Below are 17,208 nucleotides of genomic sequence, written 5' to 3'. Positions count from 1 at the left end.
CACGTGTGTAGGGTTATGGAGCTGAAGCAGGCATTAGCACACCTGGACTGCCCAGCTATGGAAATACCCATATATGGACTTGCCATCCTGTGTAGCATCACTGATCATTCATGTATGGTGGTTTGTGGTGGTCCAGACAGATAACTAGAGATAAGCCCATCCCAATGAGCTTGCAATTTAAGAACAGATGCACACCGGTAGGGAGAATGAGAAACAAGCTAGTGTCTAGCCAAGCTTTGCCCCCATTACACATGGGTACGTGCAATGCCTGGCATGTGCTCACAGAGTCCAAGCCCCAAAGAGCCATCCAAATAGATGAGAGATGAGGAGCGGGAGAAAGGAAGTGCTATTAGCGCTCTTTACCAATGGGAAACGGAGGCACAGAGAGATTTAGGGACTTGCCCAACATCACCCTGGAAGTCTGTCACCCCGGATCTCCTGAGTCACAGAGCAGTGCCTTAACCACCAGACCAGACTTCCTGCCTTACCATGCTCCCCAAGAACAAGACTCGCTATAAGCCACGCAGCAGAACTGGACCTTAGCAGAGGGCAGGGGATTGTGTACCAGGCCGAGGGAAGGAAGGCATGTGGCTGTTCCTGTGACTGCATGGATCTCCCAATGCATCCTTTCAGCCACAATGGCCAGTTTAGATTCAGACAGCAGCAAGACAAGCCGCAACAAATGCCTTGTCTCCCCAGGACCGATGCATGCACTAAACCTGCTCTGCTCCCACCTTAAAGATTCCAGGGACCTGTGGGTGAGTAGAGGCGCTTACCCTGGGCTCTGGCCTGCTGTGCACGGATTGAGTCTGTAGGTGTCTGCATTCCAGGGGGGCAGTAGACATCTGGTTTGTCTAGAGCTGTCGAATTCTTTGGCAGGAGAGTTGGTCTTGAAATGAGAAATACTCTTGTGTGTCACTCCTTTGGGGCCTGCTCCAATGCCCGCTGCTGTCGGTGGGAAGGGTCTGGATGAAATGCTGGCTCTATTGAAGTCGTCAGGAATGTTCCCATTCACTTCAGTGGAGCTGACTTCAGTGGGCTTGGGCTTGTCTTTTGTTCCATGGCTACAAGTTCTGCTTTAGTGCTGGATTCTCTCCCCTCCTGGTGGGGTGTGTTGGCTGGCCTGATACAGCAACGTAGCACCAAATCCAGATTTCCAGGTCACTTCCCCCTTCCTTAATGACAAGCAGCCAAGAGGCACAGCAAGAAGCAGCCCGTTGCTATGCGTGGGGTTCAGTGAGCTCTCAGACCAGGTCCTCAAAGTTACCTGACTCTCATTGACTTTCCGTGGGAGTTGGACATCAAAGTAACTTTGAGTATCTGAGACTCTCTGTGGCAGTGAAAGGTGTTTGCAAGAGCTCTGCTTTATTCTCAGTCCGGTGGGATGCCTGCTGGCACACAGCACCCCCCCTCCCCCCCAGACTTTGTCTGGGAAGCTCAGCCCTTATAGGCACAGTCCCCAATACCACTCTGAAAGCCTGATGAACCTGAACTGGTTTTGGCAGGTCAGAGGTCATGCAGCATCTACTCAGAAGTCAGCTGAACAGCCTCATTCTGTATAAACACGGATGCCAACTCAGTGATTGAATACAAGTTTTATTGAAAAGCACAGAAATCTCACATCAAAAATGCACTCTGATGGGCAGCACATAAACTCTTCATTGGAGAATATCCTTCCTTCCAGCAAGTCTGTACATATCAACAGTCTTAGTGGTGCTACTATGATACACAGAATATACAAGTAATTACACGGGTCTCTCTCCTGCCTGCCAGGATCCAAAAGTATCTTATGCTGAGCTAGGGACGAGCCAGTCAGCACTGATTCAGTGCTAGAGATTCAAACTCTCTGCACACCTGTGCAACCTCACTGCCTTCAAGGTGTAATTGGGGGCAGAAACTGGCTATGCAATTGAAATTTAGGCTTTGGCTAGGGTGGGATTTTAGCCACCAGGCACCTGTACCAATGCAGACCCCTAGTGTAAGGAATGATGTACAGCTGAAGCACAATTTGTACTGGGGCAACAAACTCCAGGATAAACTGGTGTAAACTAAGCTACACTATTATGTCCACACCAGAGGTTTGCATAATTGGAACTTTACTGGTGGCTGAAATCCCAGTGCAGACAAGGCCTTTGTTACCAGTACAGGTCCTAGTGTTGCATGAGCCCGGATGGAACCCAGTTTGCACGCTCTCAGATGCGCTGGCTCAGCAGGACTGACAGGAATGACACACACTTTGTTTCTGACACGGATTGATCCACACGTCAGGCAGGAAGATGCTGTTTCCACAGCACCATTTTCAGCCAGGGAAAGCCAATTGTTAAATGTTTCTGGGGAGAAACATTCACTGAAATCTGTCTACTTTCCTGCCGACAGTTCTGTTCAGAATAGGTTCTGTCCTCTCCCCTAAACTTAGTTTGGCCTAAAAACTAGTTCTGTCCCTTTAAAAATACACCCCACCTTGAATGGCTTCTAAAACCAGCTTTTCTTCTTTCCTGTCCATTAGCAACCAGGCATGCCATCGCCGACCTGGGTCACTAGTGCAGTAAATGCCAAGGAGGGAGTATGAACCCACAATCCCGGCAGCATCGAGCCATTTCTGAGAGGCGTGGTGCAAAACGTACGTCAGTTAAGAGGAGGCGAGTGCTGAATTGGATGGGTGGGAGCCGCTGTCCCTCACCGGGCTGCTTGGGGCTTGTCTACACAGCTCATGCACCCATTTAACTTTAGAAGCGAATCTAGGTCCGGCAGTGCTGTCCCCTGCAACAGACACTTAAGTCCGTTTCAGAGTGTCTCAAACCAGTTTCACTTAGGTGGATATTACAAACTGACTTGAGCTAATGTGAGTTAAGACCCACTTACCCAGATTTATTGGTGTGCGCTTGCAGAGTCGCCCCTGTTTAACTGTATCGGGTTAGAATCCCACCCTTGGCTAAAGCAGAACACGTCTGTGTGGGGGGCAGGCCCGGCTCTAGGTGCCTGCAGGCTGGCTCAGACCTAGCTGTGCAGTGGGGCTGGAAGAGCAAATAAGGGTGAACCCGACATACTGACCTACATTGCCCTCCTGTGGTGAGCTCTGCTGCCATCTCACTCCCTGCTCTCTGATTTCCTCCGTCCGTGTCTGTGTCGAGACAACATGCAGCTTGCTTTACAGCCGATGCCCTGGACCCAGGCTGTCTTAGTGCCTACTGGGAGAAGGACCTAGATTCAGACTCTGTGGACTGTCACATCCTAGCTATGGGGACAGCAAGCTGGCAACGTGGTGGTGTCGTGGCCCCAGGTGCGGACTTGATGCCATGACGTTGCAAGAAGGCCCATCCCCTCACATCACTCTGATGTGGCTATGCGTGTGTCACGTCATCTCCAAAGCTGGTGCTTGCTGGATCAGATACATTCTACTCAGTCCTTGCAGGGCAGATCCGTGTTCCCTGACCCGGCCTCTTCCCCAGGGTAGGACCCGGCTGCAGCATGCTGACAACTGAGTGCTTTTCACAGGTGGGGTGGGTGTCCTGGCTGGGATCCTGCCTCAGTAGGGGAGTGATGTGCAGAGCTGCGTTTGCTTGCCCTTTGCTTTTATACTCACCAGGGGTCTCGGCCTGGCTGAACCCACGTGTCCTCTCCAGCTCTCCCTCGTGGGCTCAGGAGACTTAGGAGCTGTTTCCTCCATGATCACTTGCATCTTCCCTGTTTTACTTGCCTCAGCTACAAGGCCTGGCGCTGGCCACCCTTCATGTACAGCAGAGCCTGTGAAGTGGGTGTAGGGTAAGCTCTGGGCCTCGCAGATTATAGGGAGAAATCCCCATCATTAACCCTTTGGTCCCAGCTGAACTGCTTCCCCCCAGGCTCTGCCCCCTCTGGGATCTGAAGGGTGAGTTTCACAGCATGGAAGGGCCTCTCCCTGCGCCTGCCCTCAGCAAAGATACCAATACTCTGAGTCCTTCAACAACCCAGCTCTGGTGAGGAGCCCCGTTCCGCTCTCACTGGAGACCCCCGCACAGTTTGCTGCTCCTCCGGTGACTCTGAATCCATGACAGGGTGGGGGTGCGTTTCATAGGGGATCACGACTGTTCTGTGGCTATGGGGCAGTCCATGAACAGCAGTGGGATCAAAGCCTCGAATGAGTTCGTCGTAGCTGGGCCGTGCAAGCCAACGACAGCAAGAGTCTGCAATGGGATCGTCCAATGGGAGGAGGGTTTAAACACAGCCCCACACCTTCACAGGTCGAGCCGGAAGGCCCCAAAGTAACTAGCCGCTGTATCGTCGTAATCGATAGCCAGGGACGAGACTGAGACAAAAAGCTCATCACCGGCCTTCAGCTCAAAGAGGCCGCCTTGGTAGAGGGCATGTAGGCCGTAGTCTGCCTCTGGCGCCCAACACTTGGTGCCTACGCCCTTGAGCAGCAGGATGGGCTGCCCATAGGCGGTCTCGTGGTTGATGCACTGCACCAGCTGGTGCCCCGAGCTGCGGTCTGCAACACCCTCACTGGAGTAGCGGAAGTAGATCTGTGAGTAGATGTAGTACTTGCCCGCCTGGCTCACCCTCAGCTTGCCGTCCTGGTAGGTGATGTTCTGGAGATGTGAGTGCATGGTCTTGTCCTCCCACCTGGTGATGGGGTGTCTGCAGGACTGGGAGAGCTCCCCAAAGTGTCCTGAGCTTCCTAGGGGAGAATGCAGGCAGAGGTCACTGCGGGGCTGGCGGGAGCAAATGGCATCTTACACTTGGGCATAAACCCAGCTGCTGGACTTGATGCATGGATAATAAACAAAGATGGGTCTGAAACACAAACAAACCCAGGGTCCCAGCCCAGATCAGGAGCACTGGGGTGGGGGAGGAATTGCCCAAAATGTGAAGCTCCACACCTTACTTGGAGGTGCTAACAAAATCCTCTTCCCTCCCTGCCACAAGCCTATCTTCTAATACCTGCCACCAGCCCAATGGTTCCTCATTCCTGTGCCCTTCCTGCCCCCTAGCTCACATGGCCCTGGGCACCACTGGTCTCCTACCGGGAGCCCAGACTCACCGTCTTGGGAAGGGGTCTGCTGCCTGAGCGTGAGATGGGCGGAGGGCTTGCCAGGCGCTCTTCTAGCTAGCTGCCCGTTGGAGGTGTTGAAATAGCTCCTCATGGCTTCTAGGGTGGAAGGAAAGGAACAAGGATTGTGAGAGGCTGTAAAGCACACTTGCATGCACGCACATCACAGCAACACTTGGCACCTGAGTGCTGGGAAGCCAGAATGGTGAGACCTGCTCTTACCATTAGGCATTTACAGGGCAGGTGAAAGGCACTTGTGAGCCATGAGTTCCTCCTGCTTCAGCTCCCCTAGCCGTAACATAGAGGAAGAAATGCAGCCTTGCCCAGATAGAGTGGTGTGCATTTTGGGGGGTGGGGTGGACTGTCGGATTCGTTTAAACCTAAGGATGAAAGCTGGTATTTGGAAAGGAGAGTCAGGGAGTTGGCCACCCACCCTCCACTGAAATTTCCTGGCATTTGAGCACCAAACTCGGTTAGCTCCTTTGACAAGCCCACCCTGGTTTTTGCAAAAAGAATGTTTCTGTAAGAACATAAGAATTGCCATACTGGGTCAGACCAATGGTCCACGTAGCCCACTATCCTGTCTTCCAACAGTGGCCAATACCAGGGGCTACAGAGCGAATGAAGAGAACAAGCAATCATCAAGTGATCCATCCCCTGCCATCCTGTCCCAGCTTCTCACAGTCAGAAGCTAGGGACAGCCAGAGCGTGGGTTGCATCCCTGACCATCTTAGCTGATAGCCATCGATGGACATGTCCTCCATGAACTTCTCATTCTTTTTTGAACCCCACTGTATTTTTGACCTTGCAACATCTCCTGGCAACGAGTTCCACACTGTGCGCTGTGTGAAGAAGTGCTTCCTTTTGTTTGTTTTAAACCTGCTGTCTATTAATTCCATTGGGTGACCCCTGGTTCTTGTGTTACATGAAAGAGTAAATAACACTTTCTCCACACCAGTCATGATTTTATAGACCTCTATCTTATCCCCCCTTAGTCATCTCTTTTCCAAGCTCAACACTCCCAGTCTTTTTAATCTCCCCTCATATGGAAGCTGTTCCATACCTTGAAACATTTTTGTTGCCCTTCTCTGTACCTTTCCAATTTTAATACATTTTGAGATGGGGGCAACCAGAACTGCATGCAGTATTCAAAGTGTGGGCATATCGTGGATTTGTATAGAGACATTATGATATTTTCTGTCTTATTATTTATCCATTTCCTGCTGGTTCCTAACATCCTGTTAGCTTTTTTGACTGCCACTGCACAGGGAGTGGATGTTTTCAGAGAACTATCCACAGTGACATCACCCAAAGATCTTGGAAACAGCTAAGTTACACCCTCCCTCCCATTTTGTGTTTAGCTGGGGTTATGTTTTCCAATGTGCATTACTTTGCATTTATCAATATTGAATTTCATCTCCCATTTTGTTGCCCAGTCACCCTGTTTTGTGAGAGCCCCTTTGTAACCCTTCGCAGTCAGCTTTGGGCCTAACCATCCCGAGTAATTTTGTATCATCTGCCAACTTTGCCACCTCACTGTTCACCTGTTCACCTCTTTATCCAGGTTATTTATGAATAATTTGAACAGTACTGGTCTCAATACAGACCTTTGGGGACCCCACTGCTTACTTCTCTGCACTGAGAAAACTGACCATTTATTCCTACCCTTTGTTTTCTATCTTTTAACCAGTTACTGATCCAGGACAGGACCTTCCCTCTTGCCCCACGACTGCTTGCTTTCTTAAGAGCCTTTGGTGAAGGACTTTCAAAGACTTTCTGAAAGCCCAACTACATTATATCCATGGGATCACCCTTGTCCATATGTTTGTTGACCCCCCTCAAAGAATTCTAATAGATTGGTGAGGCATCATTTCCCTTTACAAAAGCTGTGTTGATTCTTCCCCAACAAATCATATTCATCTGTGTGTCTGATACTTCTATTTTTTTCTACAGTTTTAACCAATGTGCTGGTACTGACGATAGATTTACCGACCTGTAATTGTTAGGATTGCCTTTGGAGCCTTTAAAAATTGGCGTCACATTAGCTATCATCCAATCATCTGGTTCAGAAGCTGATTTAAATGATAGGTTACATATCACAATTAGAAGTTCTGAAATTTCGTATTTGAGTTCCTTCAGAACTCTTGGGTGGATACCATCTAGTCCTCGTGATTTATTACTATTTAATTTCTCAATATGTTCCAAAGCTGCCTTTTTTGAAACCTTAGTCTGGGACAGTTCCTCAGATTTGTCACCTAAAAAGAATGGGTCAAATGGGGGAACCTCCCTAACATCTTCTGCAGTGAAGACTGATGCAAAGAATTAATTTATCTTCTCTGAATGCTCCTTTAGCAACTCGATCATCTAGTGGCCCCACCGTTTTTAGCAGGCTTCCTGCTTCTGATGTACTTAAAAATTTATTTTTGCTGTTAGTTTGAGTCTTTGGGTAGTTGCTCTTCAAATTCTTTTTTGTCTGGCCTAATTCTCCTTTTACACTTGACTTGCCAGAGTTTATGCTCCCCTCTCTTTACCTCAGTAGGATTAACTTTCAGTTTTTTAAAGGATGCCTTTTTGCCACTAACTGCTTCTTTTACTGTGTTGTTTAGCCACACACTCACTTCTTTGGTCCTCTTATTATGTGTTCTAATGGTCTAATAATCAATATTCCTATCCTTACATATTTATATTGTGCCCTAATGGCCAAAACCAAGTCACCCACCCGATTGTGCTAGGCTCTGGACAAATGTGTATGAACCATCTCTGTCCTCAAAAGCTCACAGTCTAAACCGTGACAAGGAATCCCAAAGGGGTTTGTTTGGATTTAAACCTTCCCCTGCGTGGCTTGCAACCCAAACACAACAGCTCCGATTCTCCTCTCCCTGACACTTTTATCCTGCTGTGACTCCAGTGACAGCCATGGAGATGCTGCTGCTGGTTTGCCCTGGGGTGAGCCATTGGAGGACATGCTGTGCAGCTCTCTGCCAGCGAACCACCTGCAGGAAGTGAATCAGACTGGTCGGGTTACCGTTTGGTCAGCTTCGTTAACCATGGCCCGTGCACAAATCTGAGCATTGCACACACAGGGAAGGTGGATGTGCAAAACTCCACTTGCTCTGTCACAGGCCGCCTTTGGAAATTTGGCCCTTTCCGTCAAGCTTAACAGGGACCCAAGCCGGCCAGAGGAGTGAAATCTTTGCATGTTTAAAAACAGACGGAGCAGTTTCAGTCCCCTTTAAGGAAAGGCTTTTACTGCCCTGCTCCGGCCTGCCAGGAGCCAGACACTCACCCTTCAGCGTACTCCTGCGCACAACGTTTTCTGTCACCTGGAAGGGAAGAGGCACAGTCAATGAGTGAACAGGAGACTCTCTCCCTTCCCCCTTGTCCTGTTGCCCCTCCCAGCCCCTCAGATCTGCCATTGCTTCTAGTTGTCATCAAGCTATGTCTGACTATAAGCCCTCCTGGCATGGTAAAGCACCAGGCACGCACTGCCAATGCCCCTCTGCTGTACTCTACCACGCTCCAGCTGGGGATCTCCAAGGTTGATAAGGGGAGTCGAACAATCCCCCTCCCCCATGAGGTGGGTATTACAGATGGGGAAACTGAAGCATGTAGGCTGCAGCTGCGCTAGGGAATTGACCCATTGCTGGCAATGGGTGCAATGAATTGGCACTGGACATAGTTTGACGGCAAGTGTGGACAGGGACAGACCATGTCCAGCACCGTCTCAGAAACCATCGCTGAGCCCTGTTCAGAGCAAGGTTTCCATCTATGCCCGTCTCCTTAAACCATGGTCAGTGCTGGTTTGGCCACACCCTTCTCTGATGTTCATTGGCAGTAGCAGGTAATGCTCCCAGGGCAGGCAGGATGGGAGTGAAAGAGGGAGCTGAATTCATTCCATGGCACCTCTACAGCGATGCTCAACAAAGGAATTCCCACTGATCCCTTGATAGGGTGGCTTCCACGATGTCCATGAGCTACTAGAGAGACCCCCACCAATTCATTTCACATCAGCCACCAGATGGTACCAACCAACTTTGAGTCCCTCCTGACCTGGGCACTGATTGGAATTAGCAACCTATGGGGACTGGTCCAAGACCCCCTTCTGCAATGTCACCCTTTGGTGGTGGTCTAGGGTCTTCCTTGGCAGGTCCTATTTCTCTTCCACCCTCCCCCACCGCACCCCCCAGTGCGTGCCTCATGGTGGACTCACCGTGGTCACATACGACTTGATGCTGCTGGCCAACTTGAGGCAGGACTGGTTGCCAATCAGTTCCTCCAAGTCTGGGACATCCTGCAGTCTGTTGATAAGCTGCAAACACTTCAGCTCCTCTGAGCTCCCCTGCGTTTGGGCTTTTAACTGGAAAATACGCACAGGAGTTGAATCAATTAAACAAAGCAGCCTCTGAACTCACTGCTGGACAGCAAGGTCAAAGGAAATGGACTTGGAGGAGAGAGAGAGAGACTCCACGATCCAGAAGAGAAGATATGAGCCATAGAAGGATCCTGGACATCCCAGAGATGTTGCCCTAAGCCTAGAAAATGAGCAAGAGTGGTGAGGAAACTGAGGCAGGGAACTGTATGTAGGTGTTTCTTATTTTGCCTGGAGCTGTGTATTTCTTGTGCTAGTTAGTGACTGTGTTTAGAAACCTTCAAAACCTGTCTGTGCTGTCACTGTTGTGTGCTGCTGAAAAGGTGACTGTAAACCCAGGCTCCCATGAAGGTGGTGCTCTGGGATGGAGTGTGCTTACACTCCTGGGGCATCTTGCGGGCTCAGCATTGGTCCTGAGGCCTATGGCAGATGGGCTGCAGGGTTCCATTTTTGTGAAGAGATAACAGAGCATATGCCTAGGAAACGTGTCAGAGAGCCTCAGGGGAAAGTGAGTGCTGGAGGACTCCCCAGCCCAAGGGAAAGAGCACCTGGATCTAGCGTGGTGGGACCTAAACACAGCAGCCTGGAGGTGTCCAACTGGGGAAATTCTGCTAGGGCCATGTGTGACTGTGAGAATCTGAGCTTTCATATGGAGGGGGGGAGAGTAATAACTGCTAAGTTTCTAGCTCTCATGATTGCAGGGGGCAAATTGAAAATGTGACTCCAGTGTCACAGGAGGCAAAGATCCCCCTCATTATTTTCTAAATCTCATGATTTTTCCCCCCTCTTGTGATTTTTAGGGGGACCTGATTCAGGATTTTTGACCCCCGAGGGTTGCTGGCTTAGATACATCTCTGGGGGTGCGGGGATGGAGGATGCGTGCAGCTAATGGCAGACCTAAAACTGTCAGAGGCAGTTTCATGCCATGTTGTAGCCGTGTTGGTCCCAGGACATTAGAGAGACGGGGGGGGGGGGGGGGGGCGGTAATTTCTTTTATTGGACCAACTTCTGTTGGTAAGAGAGACAAGCTTTCAAGTTTACACAAAGATCTTCTTTGGGGCGTTTCAGTCAGATCTCCTGCTCAGAGTCCTGGAAATCAAGCCTAGGACACGTGGCTTCTGGCTCATCCGTGAGCAAAATGCAGCCTGAGGCCCAGGATGCCTCATCCTTTGTTTGTAGCCATGTTCCTCTGTTGTGAAGGTGCGTGTGGACAGTCACACGAGGCTGCTCGGCAGAGCTGCCTGTAGGCCACGTTACTGTGGATTAATTCAACTGTGGTGAAAGATGCTGGTTTAACAGCCCTGGAGACCACAACCCTCCACCCACAGAGCAGGTAGAGGACAGGCAATGAGAAGGCTAGCTTCTTACAGGCTGCCCTCCCGCATCTCTGCCCTGAGGAATCCCTGATGAACAGCACCTGGAATTAACTGTTCTTCCAAAACTGTCTTGGAATCATATTACTTTTAGGCCCAGTAGGAACAAGTGCAAACGCTTTTACGCTTGGGAGACAAGCTGGAACTTGGCTTCCTGCTGGAGAAGCTCCTGGGACTAAGCTCCCCATCACTTATGGCCTGAACCTGCAGGGTGCTGAGCACCCTCAACATCCATTGAGGTCACTGGGGAGTCGAGGGTGCTCAGCACTGGGCAGGATCTGGCTCTTTGAGCTCTCTTCCTTATCTGTTCAGGGCTCTTTCTGCTACTCCAGAGTCTCTGATCCTCCCAGTGCAATAGGAGCTGGCTGCTGCTTCTGGTCCTGCTCTGGTCACAAACCCCAGCCCTTGCTTTAATCCACCCCCAGTAAATAGTGGCATTAACCCAGAGGGGAGGAGCAGTCCCATTTCCAGCTGCACACTGCTGCTAGCTGTGCCCTCCGGAGACCAGCCCGTGGGGTGGGTGGCTATTTCCTAACCTGGATGACGGCTGTGACAAATGAGATGCCCTCCTGTGGCCGTGAGGCACGTGGGCTGCGAGTGCACATGGTGTTTAGTGCTGGATTGATCGCCCTGCCACTAAGCATCCCCACAATGAACACAGCCCATCTCCCATCAGCAAGAGGTGACGCAGGCAGCCGGCAGCGCTGCAGGCAAGGCAGCTTTGCGTTGCAAAGAGGCCAGTGTTGCAGGCTTGTCGTCGCTGGAGCTTGCCTGCCTGAATCCATCGTCCCACCTGAAAGTCTCCAGGGCCTGCTCCGGCCTCGGCCTTGCTGCGCAGGCTGCCAATTAGTGCCACTTGTGAGGCAGGACCCCCTTCAGTAGGGACTAGGCTGAGGACCTGGAAGTATTTCTCACAGGCTGCAAGAGGGTCAACATTTGGGGTTACTCCACAGTGACCAGTGATCTAGAGACAAAAGGCCCACCTGGTCCCATTTCAAGCCCCAGAACCATCCCACCCTGCAGCTGGGTGTTAGCAAAGGTTTGTCCTGGATGGTCCCAGTGAGGCAGACTCTCAGCCGCTATAGCCCTGACTCCTTGGGAAACAGGTGCCCTCAGCCCCCAAGCGCTGCAGCGAGGGCTGCCCAGGGTTGGGGAGGGCAGAGATTTAGTGAGTCCTGCCCACTCAGTCAAGGAGACAAGCTGGAATGGAGCACTGTACCCTGTCTAGCGTGGAGGCGGCTGTGCCCCTACATGCTGGCTTGTTGCATGGAATGGGCAGCTCGCCCGTTGCCTTATTACCACTAGAGAATTAGATCAGCCCTTGTGCAACACATTCAGTCTTTAACAAACACAGGGGCCTAGCCTCCCTCCAGATGTTTGGATCTGCGGTGTCATGTTATTGTCTCGCCAGTCAGCATGACTCACCAGCCCAGACAAACAAGCAGGCGGGGGAGGGGTGCTGGGCTCACAGCCTGGAGAATGGAGTCCTCTAGCTCCAGGGTATGGGTGCTAGCAGGCCATGTTTCCCTTTCTCTTCCAGTCTGCCTCAACCCTGACCTGCCCAGCTCCCCTCAGGAGTGGGGAGCTGGCTCACAGAACAACTGGGCCTTGACCACCCTGCTCAGACCGCCAGCCAGGGGCCCCTGTAGGGGGTGGTTTTGAAACTGAGCTGAAGCCAATCCTGCCCCCAATTCATTACTCATGGGAAACGGAACAGCTGGAGAGTTAAAATACCCAGCATGGTCCTTCTGGCAGCCCCATAGGGAGAGGTACCCACAGAGGCAGCAGTTCAGTGCAGGCTGCCTGCCGCCTTCCCCCGCGCTGAATCATTTGTCTCACTCTCACCTTGCAGGAACTGGAAGGGTTTCACTGTGTGTCCTCTGATTAGCTGCTGGGTCTCGCTTTTGCTTCTCAGTGTGAACTCACTGGGGATGGGGTGGCAGTTGAAAGGGTGGCCTCTAGCAGGGCTTCCTGCTGGGAATCTTCCCTCCCTCAGCAACATCTCTTCCAGATCGGAAAGACTTTAGTAGCTGGCTCAGACTAACGTCTGGTATGCACCAAAAAGTTAATCTTGGCATAGATATGTCGGTTACGGCTGTGAACCCCACCCCACCACACCACACACACACACCTAGCCAACACAGCTATGCTGCCTAACACACCCCCCACTCCCCTGCTCGCTGCAGTATGACGACGGAACAATGTTCCTACCCTGACAGAAGAGCTCCTGTTGGTGTAGGCTGCATCTATACTAGGGGGCTATACTATCTACAGTAGGCGGGTATCGTCGCTGTAGTGTAGACATACCCTATGAGCATGAATAAGCAGTAAATTAGGATGTAATTATCCCAGCTCTTGTATATTAATAAAATATTAATTCCACAAACCCCCCTGAAGAAGGCGTAATAGACCTAGCACTTTTCTGTAACTACCTCTTTATCCCATGGCATTTATCCCACTATCTGTCTAGTACATTTCATACAAACCTTGGAAATGGAAACTTCAGGTGTCCCAGGGAATGGAAAGGACGCCAGCCTTTGGGAAAATGAAACATGCAAGTGCAAAACCTTTCCCGTGCCATTCCAAAACCTCTCTGTGCAGCCGGTACAGCGGCCACTGCCCATGCTAGCCAGAACAGTCTCATGTTTTCTTGCGCAACCCCCATCTGCACGTCTTTGTAGCAGCTGTTGTCTCATCTCAGATTAGTAACTCTTTGGGGCAGGGACATTTTGTGTGCTTTGTTTGTGTACAGCACCTAGCACAATGGGGCTCTGTAATAATAATAATAAATTATTCTCCCCCTCCCTAGAAACATACCCACTGATCAGCACCACACTTCTCTCAGCCCCCACCCCTGGTTTCAGAGGGGCTGATTCAGATCTCTCTAACGCTGCCTTTACATCTTGAACTTCATTGCTTTTGGATGCCTAGAAGAAATCAGCCAGCTAATGATAGCTTGAGAGAAAGATGAGGCTAGCTAGCGCGTCTTTTATCTGTATCTACTAATGATCCATTAGTGTACTGTATATCTTCCTATAACATTTGTACATAATTGTCTGTATCCTTCTTCCCTCACCCTTTCTTTGTAACTTGGCTTTTGTGACTCTGAGTCTGTAAATTGTTCCACATGAGCAGACCTCTGGGCCAGCATGACGGGCCAGTGAAGCAGACAGAGTGTAGCGTGGGCAGAAGGGTCTGCCTATATTGGACAGCTTGCAGGATCAGGGCCCTAGACTGTAAACTCCTTGGAGCAGCTCCTAGCATGATGGAGCTACAAAAATGCCTAACCAAGGAAAACAATGGGAGTTAGGCACCTAATGTGCTTAGGCACTTTTTGAAAACCACACTAGATGCCTATCTGCATCTTTAGGTGCCTAAATAGCTTTGTCAGTCTATTCATAAATCACTTTTGAAAATGGGATTTAGAATCCTTAGTCAGTGCTAAACCAATCAGCCTAAATGATTATTCATTACACGGAACTGATTTTCCAACCTGTTAATGGTTACTGTCAAATAGGTGTAGACCCGTTGCAGGAATCCGTATAAGGGATGCTACTGCTTCTAAGAGCTTTCCAATGAGGTGTGAACAGCAGCAGCATCTCAACAGTTTAAATCAGGCAGAGGGCTCTCTACAATATAGCATCTGATTGGGCAGCTGAATTAAAGAAAAGCCGTTTGTCCACATCCGTGGCTTGTTTATTATGTTACAAGTTTTTAAACTGTTACCTACACTGAGACAGATTTACTGCCTGGTGCTGCATGGTCTGTCCATGCACACTCCCAGTGAACTCAATCAGCATTTGGGGTGTGCAAGGAGCTCAGGGGGTCTGGTTCTTCAAGTCTTACCAACTTCCAACTCCTCTTTAAAATACATGCGCTTTGCAATACCAGATCAGAGCCCTGGCAGTAGCCTGACGCCTGATATTACAGATCAGACCACTGAGACACAGAGGGTCTGATTTAAAGCCCACCTAAGTCAATAAGGATCTTTCCATTGACTTTAATGGATTTTGGATTAGGCCCCTGACTCACCATCCTGACTCTTGACACACCAGACCAGGCTACTGCTTCCAGCAGTGGCCAGTAGCTGATGCACCGAAGGAAGGCAACCCCCCCCCCCCCTCCTCCCTCAAAAACTTCTGGCTGGGCAATTGCACAATGATGTTTGTGGGAAGGGGGAAATTCTTCCCTGGCCCCTGCACGCATAAGATGGCACCTGGAAGCATGTGATGTAATTACTCCATATCTTAGGTCACTTAGCCATAAAAGTTTATTTTCTTCATGGTAAAACTCCACTCTCTATCGCTTTTTATCTAGTTTTTTCTAGAGGCATTCATCACCCTAGCATCTTAGCACCAAACACAAAAGGAAAGTTCTCTGTGTCCCCAGTGCTCCCTGAGTTAGCCTACCCTTGGTTTAATAGGAGGTAATTTCCTTCCCTCTCCCCTGAATAAAAGACTGGGTCATTCCTCAGTCATTGTTATCAGGAAAGCTATGGTGGGTCTTACATAAGAACAGCCAAAGTGGGTCAGACCAATGGTCCATCTAGCCCAGTGTCCTGTCTTATGACAGTGGCCAATACCAGGTGCGTCACAGGGAATGAACAGAACAGGGAATCATCAAGTGACCCATCCACTGGGTCGTTCCCAGCTTCTGGCAAACAGCCATCCCTGCCTATCCTGGCTCATCGTCATTGATGGGCCTATCCTCCATGAACTTACCTAGTTCTTTTTTGAACCCCCTTAGAGTCTTGGCCTGGGCCTTAAGCTGCATTCAAAAATAGGCACATTCCTCTAGGTCTGTGCTGCTCCAGACACACACAAACGCCCTTCATTCGGTGGTGCTTCCCCATTCCTTGGTTTGGCAAGACAAGCAGATTTAACGGATGCAACAACAACAACAACAAAATCTCATATTTAAAAAGGAAAAATATTTTGTGCCTGTTTGTACAAAATGCCCCAGTTCCATGGGGGTTTGGGAGGGTTTTTCCTAAAAGGCAAAGGAGGCACCTCTCTCTACCTTTAGTAGCCAGCTAGAGTGGTTTTGAACTGGTATATTGCAGCTCAGACCCAGGCAGAGACCTGCGCTGCAGAGAACTTACAGCAGCACAATAGTTTCTGTTTTGATTGTTATTAATGCACCTTGCCTTTTCCTCTGAGGAAGGTGGAGACGCTTTCACTTTCTTGTAAAGCTGATATTGCTTTACTGGCGTCCCTCAAATCACGGCTGGACTTGAATACTGCGGGAGCCCGCCCAGCCACTGGGGAAAAAATCTGATCAGCGGTTGCCACATGCACAAACAAAACCAGCAGCTTTGTCTGCAGTTCGTTAAACAAGATGCAGTTGCTAAAACTGCAAAATGAGAGCAGCCCCGAACTTTGGCTAGAGAGGGAGAACATGCAAATCAAACCAGGCTGCTATATGTTGCTTCAGGATTATACCCAGCCTTTAAGTGCAGCTGCATTGCTCACCCCAAACGATCTTTTTGCATTGATCCATAAAGCGATTAGTCACATTTCCAAAGCTTTCTAGTGAGGCTCAACACTGGGGGCCGGGGGGAAAGTTGTAGCAAGCAGTTTGAGGCTAGTTAACATGATTTTTACGACTGCACTGAACGCATGAACAAAAGGAGACCACTGAAAATAAAACCCTTCTATACTGTACCAGTAGTTTTCTTAAGCAAAACCATATTTTGCATTTAAAATACCCCTTAAAAGAAACCAAAGGTTGCACCCGAAAGAGTTTGGATTTAACAGCTCCAGTTGCTAGCTCATTTGAATCTCCCAGAAAGTGAGTTTAAAAGCTGAAATACAAAGATCTCTCGCCCCCACACCCCAGAGTATAGTTTCAGGGCTGTCCTGGGCTCACCTTGGAAATTGACATGGTGAAATAGACGAAGAGCCCCGTGGTGGAAGCGATTTGCAGAGCCAGGATGGACATCACAGCCATGGCGATCCACACCGGGCTGCAATGCCTCTTCCTCCTCTTCCCGGAGCCTGGCTCGTCCTTGTGCCCTGCTCCGGACCCCATCATGCATGCTGAGGAATCGCTGCTATCCGATCGGAAATACTGCTGGTTATTCTGCTGCTGGCGGTGGTCCATTGCATTATATAAATATCCCAGAAGCGAGACGAGAGCCCTGGTTTTACTTCCCCTCTGATCCCCTTCTGTGTCTCTCGGATCCTCCTCCCACCTTCCTACATGCACACAAGGAAGCAGTTTAGAGAAAAGTTTTTGCCTTGAGAGAAAACGTGTGTGTGTCCGTGTGCGTGTGTAGGGGGTAGGGACAGAGCTAAACAGCTCCAGTATCTTTCCAGGCAGTATTTTGATTCCCTGCCATATCAGGATAGCTAATGGAGTGTGTAAAGTTCAGCTCACCCTGTAAACAAAGACATCGCGAGGCGCAAGGCAACACTTGGAGCCAGCCCCCCTCTCCC

At 50.0% G+C, this 17,208-nt stretch overlaps 1 protein-coding gene across 1 annotated transcript; it reads right to left on the bottom strand.

The window, feature by feature from the left end:
- Window positions 1–1,595: 1,595 nt before the first annotated feature.
- On the bottom strand, window positions 1,596–16,935 carry LOC137153291 (tumor necrosis factor ligand superfamily member 10-like). Its single transcript, XM_067548457.1, has 5 exons — window positions 16,640–16,935; window positions 9,240–9,386; window positions 8,316–8,352; window positions 5,021–5,128; window positions 1,596–4,657 (listed from the first exon to the last, which is right to left on the bottom strand). Exons 1-5 carry the CDS (start codon window positions 16,871–16,873, stop codon window positions 4,215–4,217), a joined length of 969 nt encoding a protein of 322 aa, XP_067404558.1. The 5' UTR covers window positions 16,874–16,935; the 3' UTR covers window positions 1,596–4,214.
- Window positions 16,936–17,208: the final 273 nt, after the last annotated feature.

Source organism: Emydura macquarii, unplaced genomic scaffold (assembly GCF_026122565.2).
Source record: "Emydura macquarii macquarii isolate MOO-44397 ecotype Brisbane River unplaced genomic scaffold, CSIRO-AGI_Emac_v2 contig_1253, whole genome shotgun sequence".
NCBI classification, from domain to species: domain Eukaryota; kingdom Metazoa; phylum Chordata; order Testudines; family Chelidae; genus Emydura; species Emydura macquarii.
The sequence above is the reverse complement of the archived record's forward strand: the minus strand, read 5'-3'. Positions and strand labels throughout refer to the sequence as shown.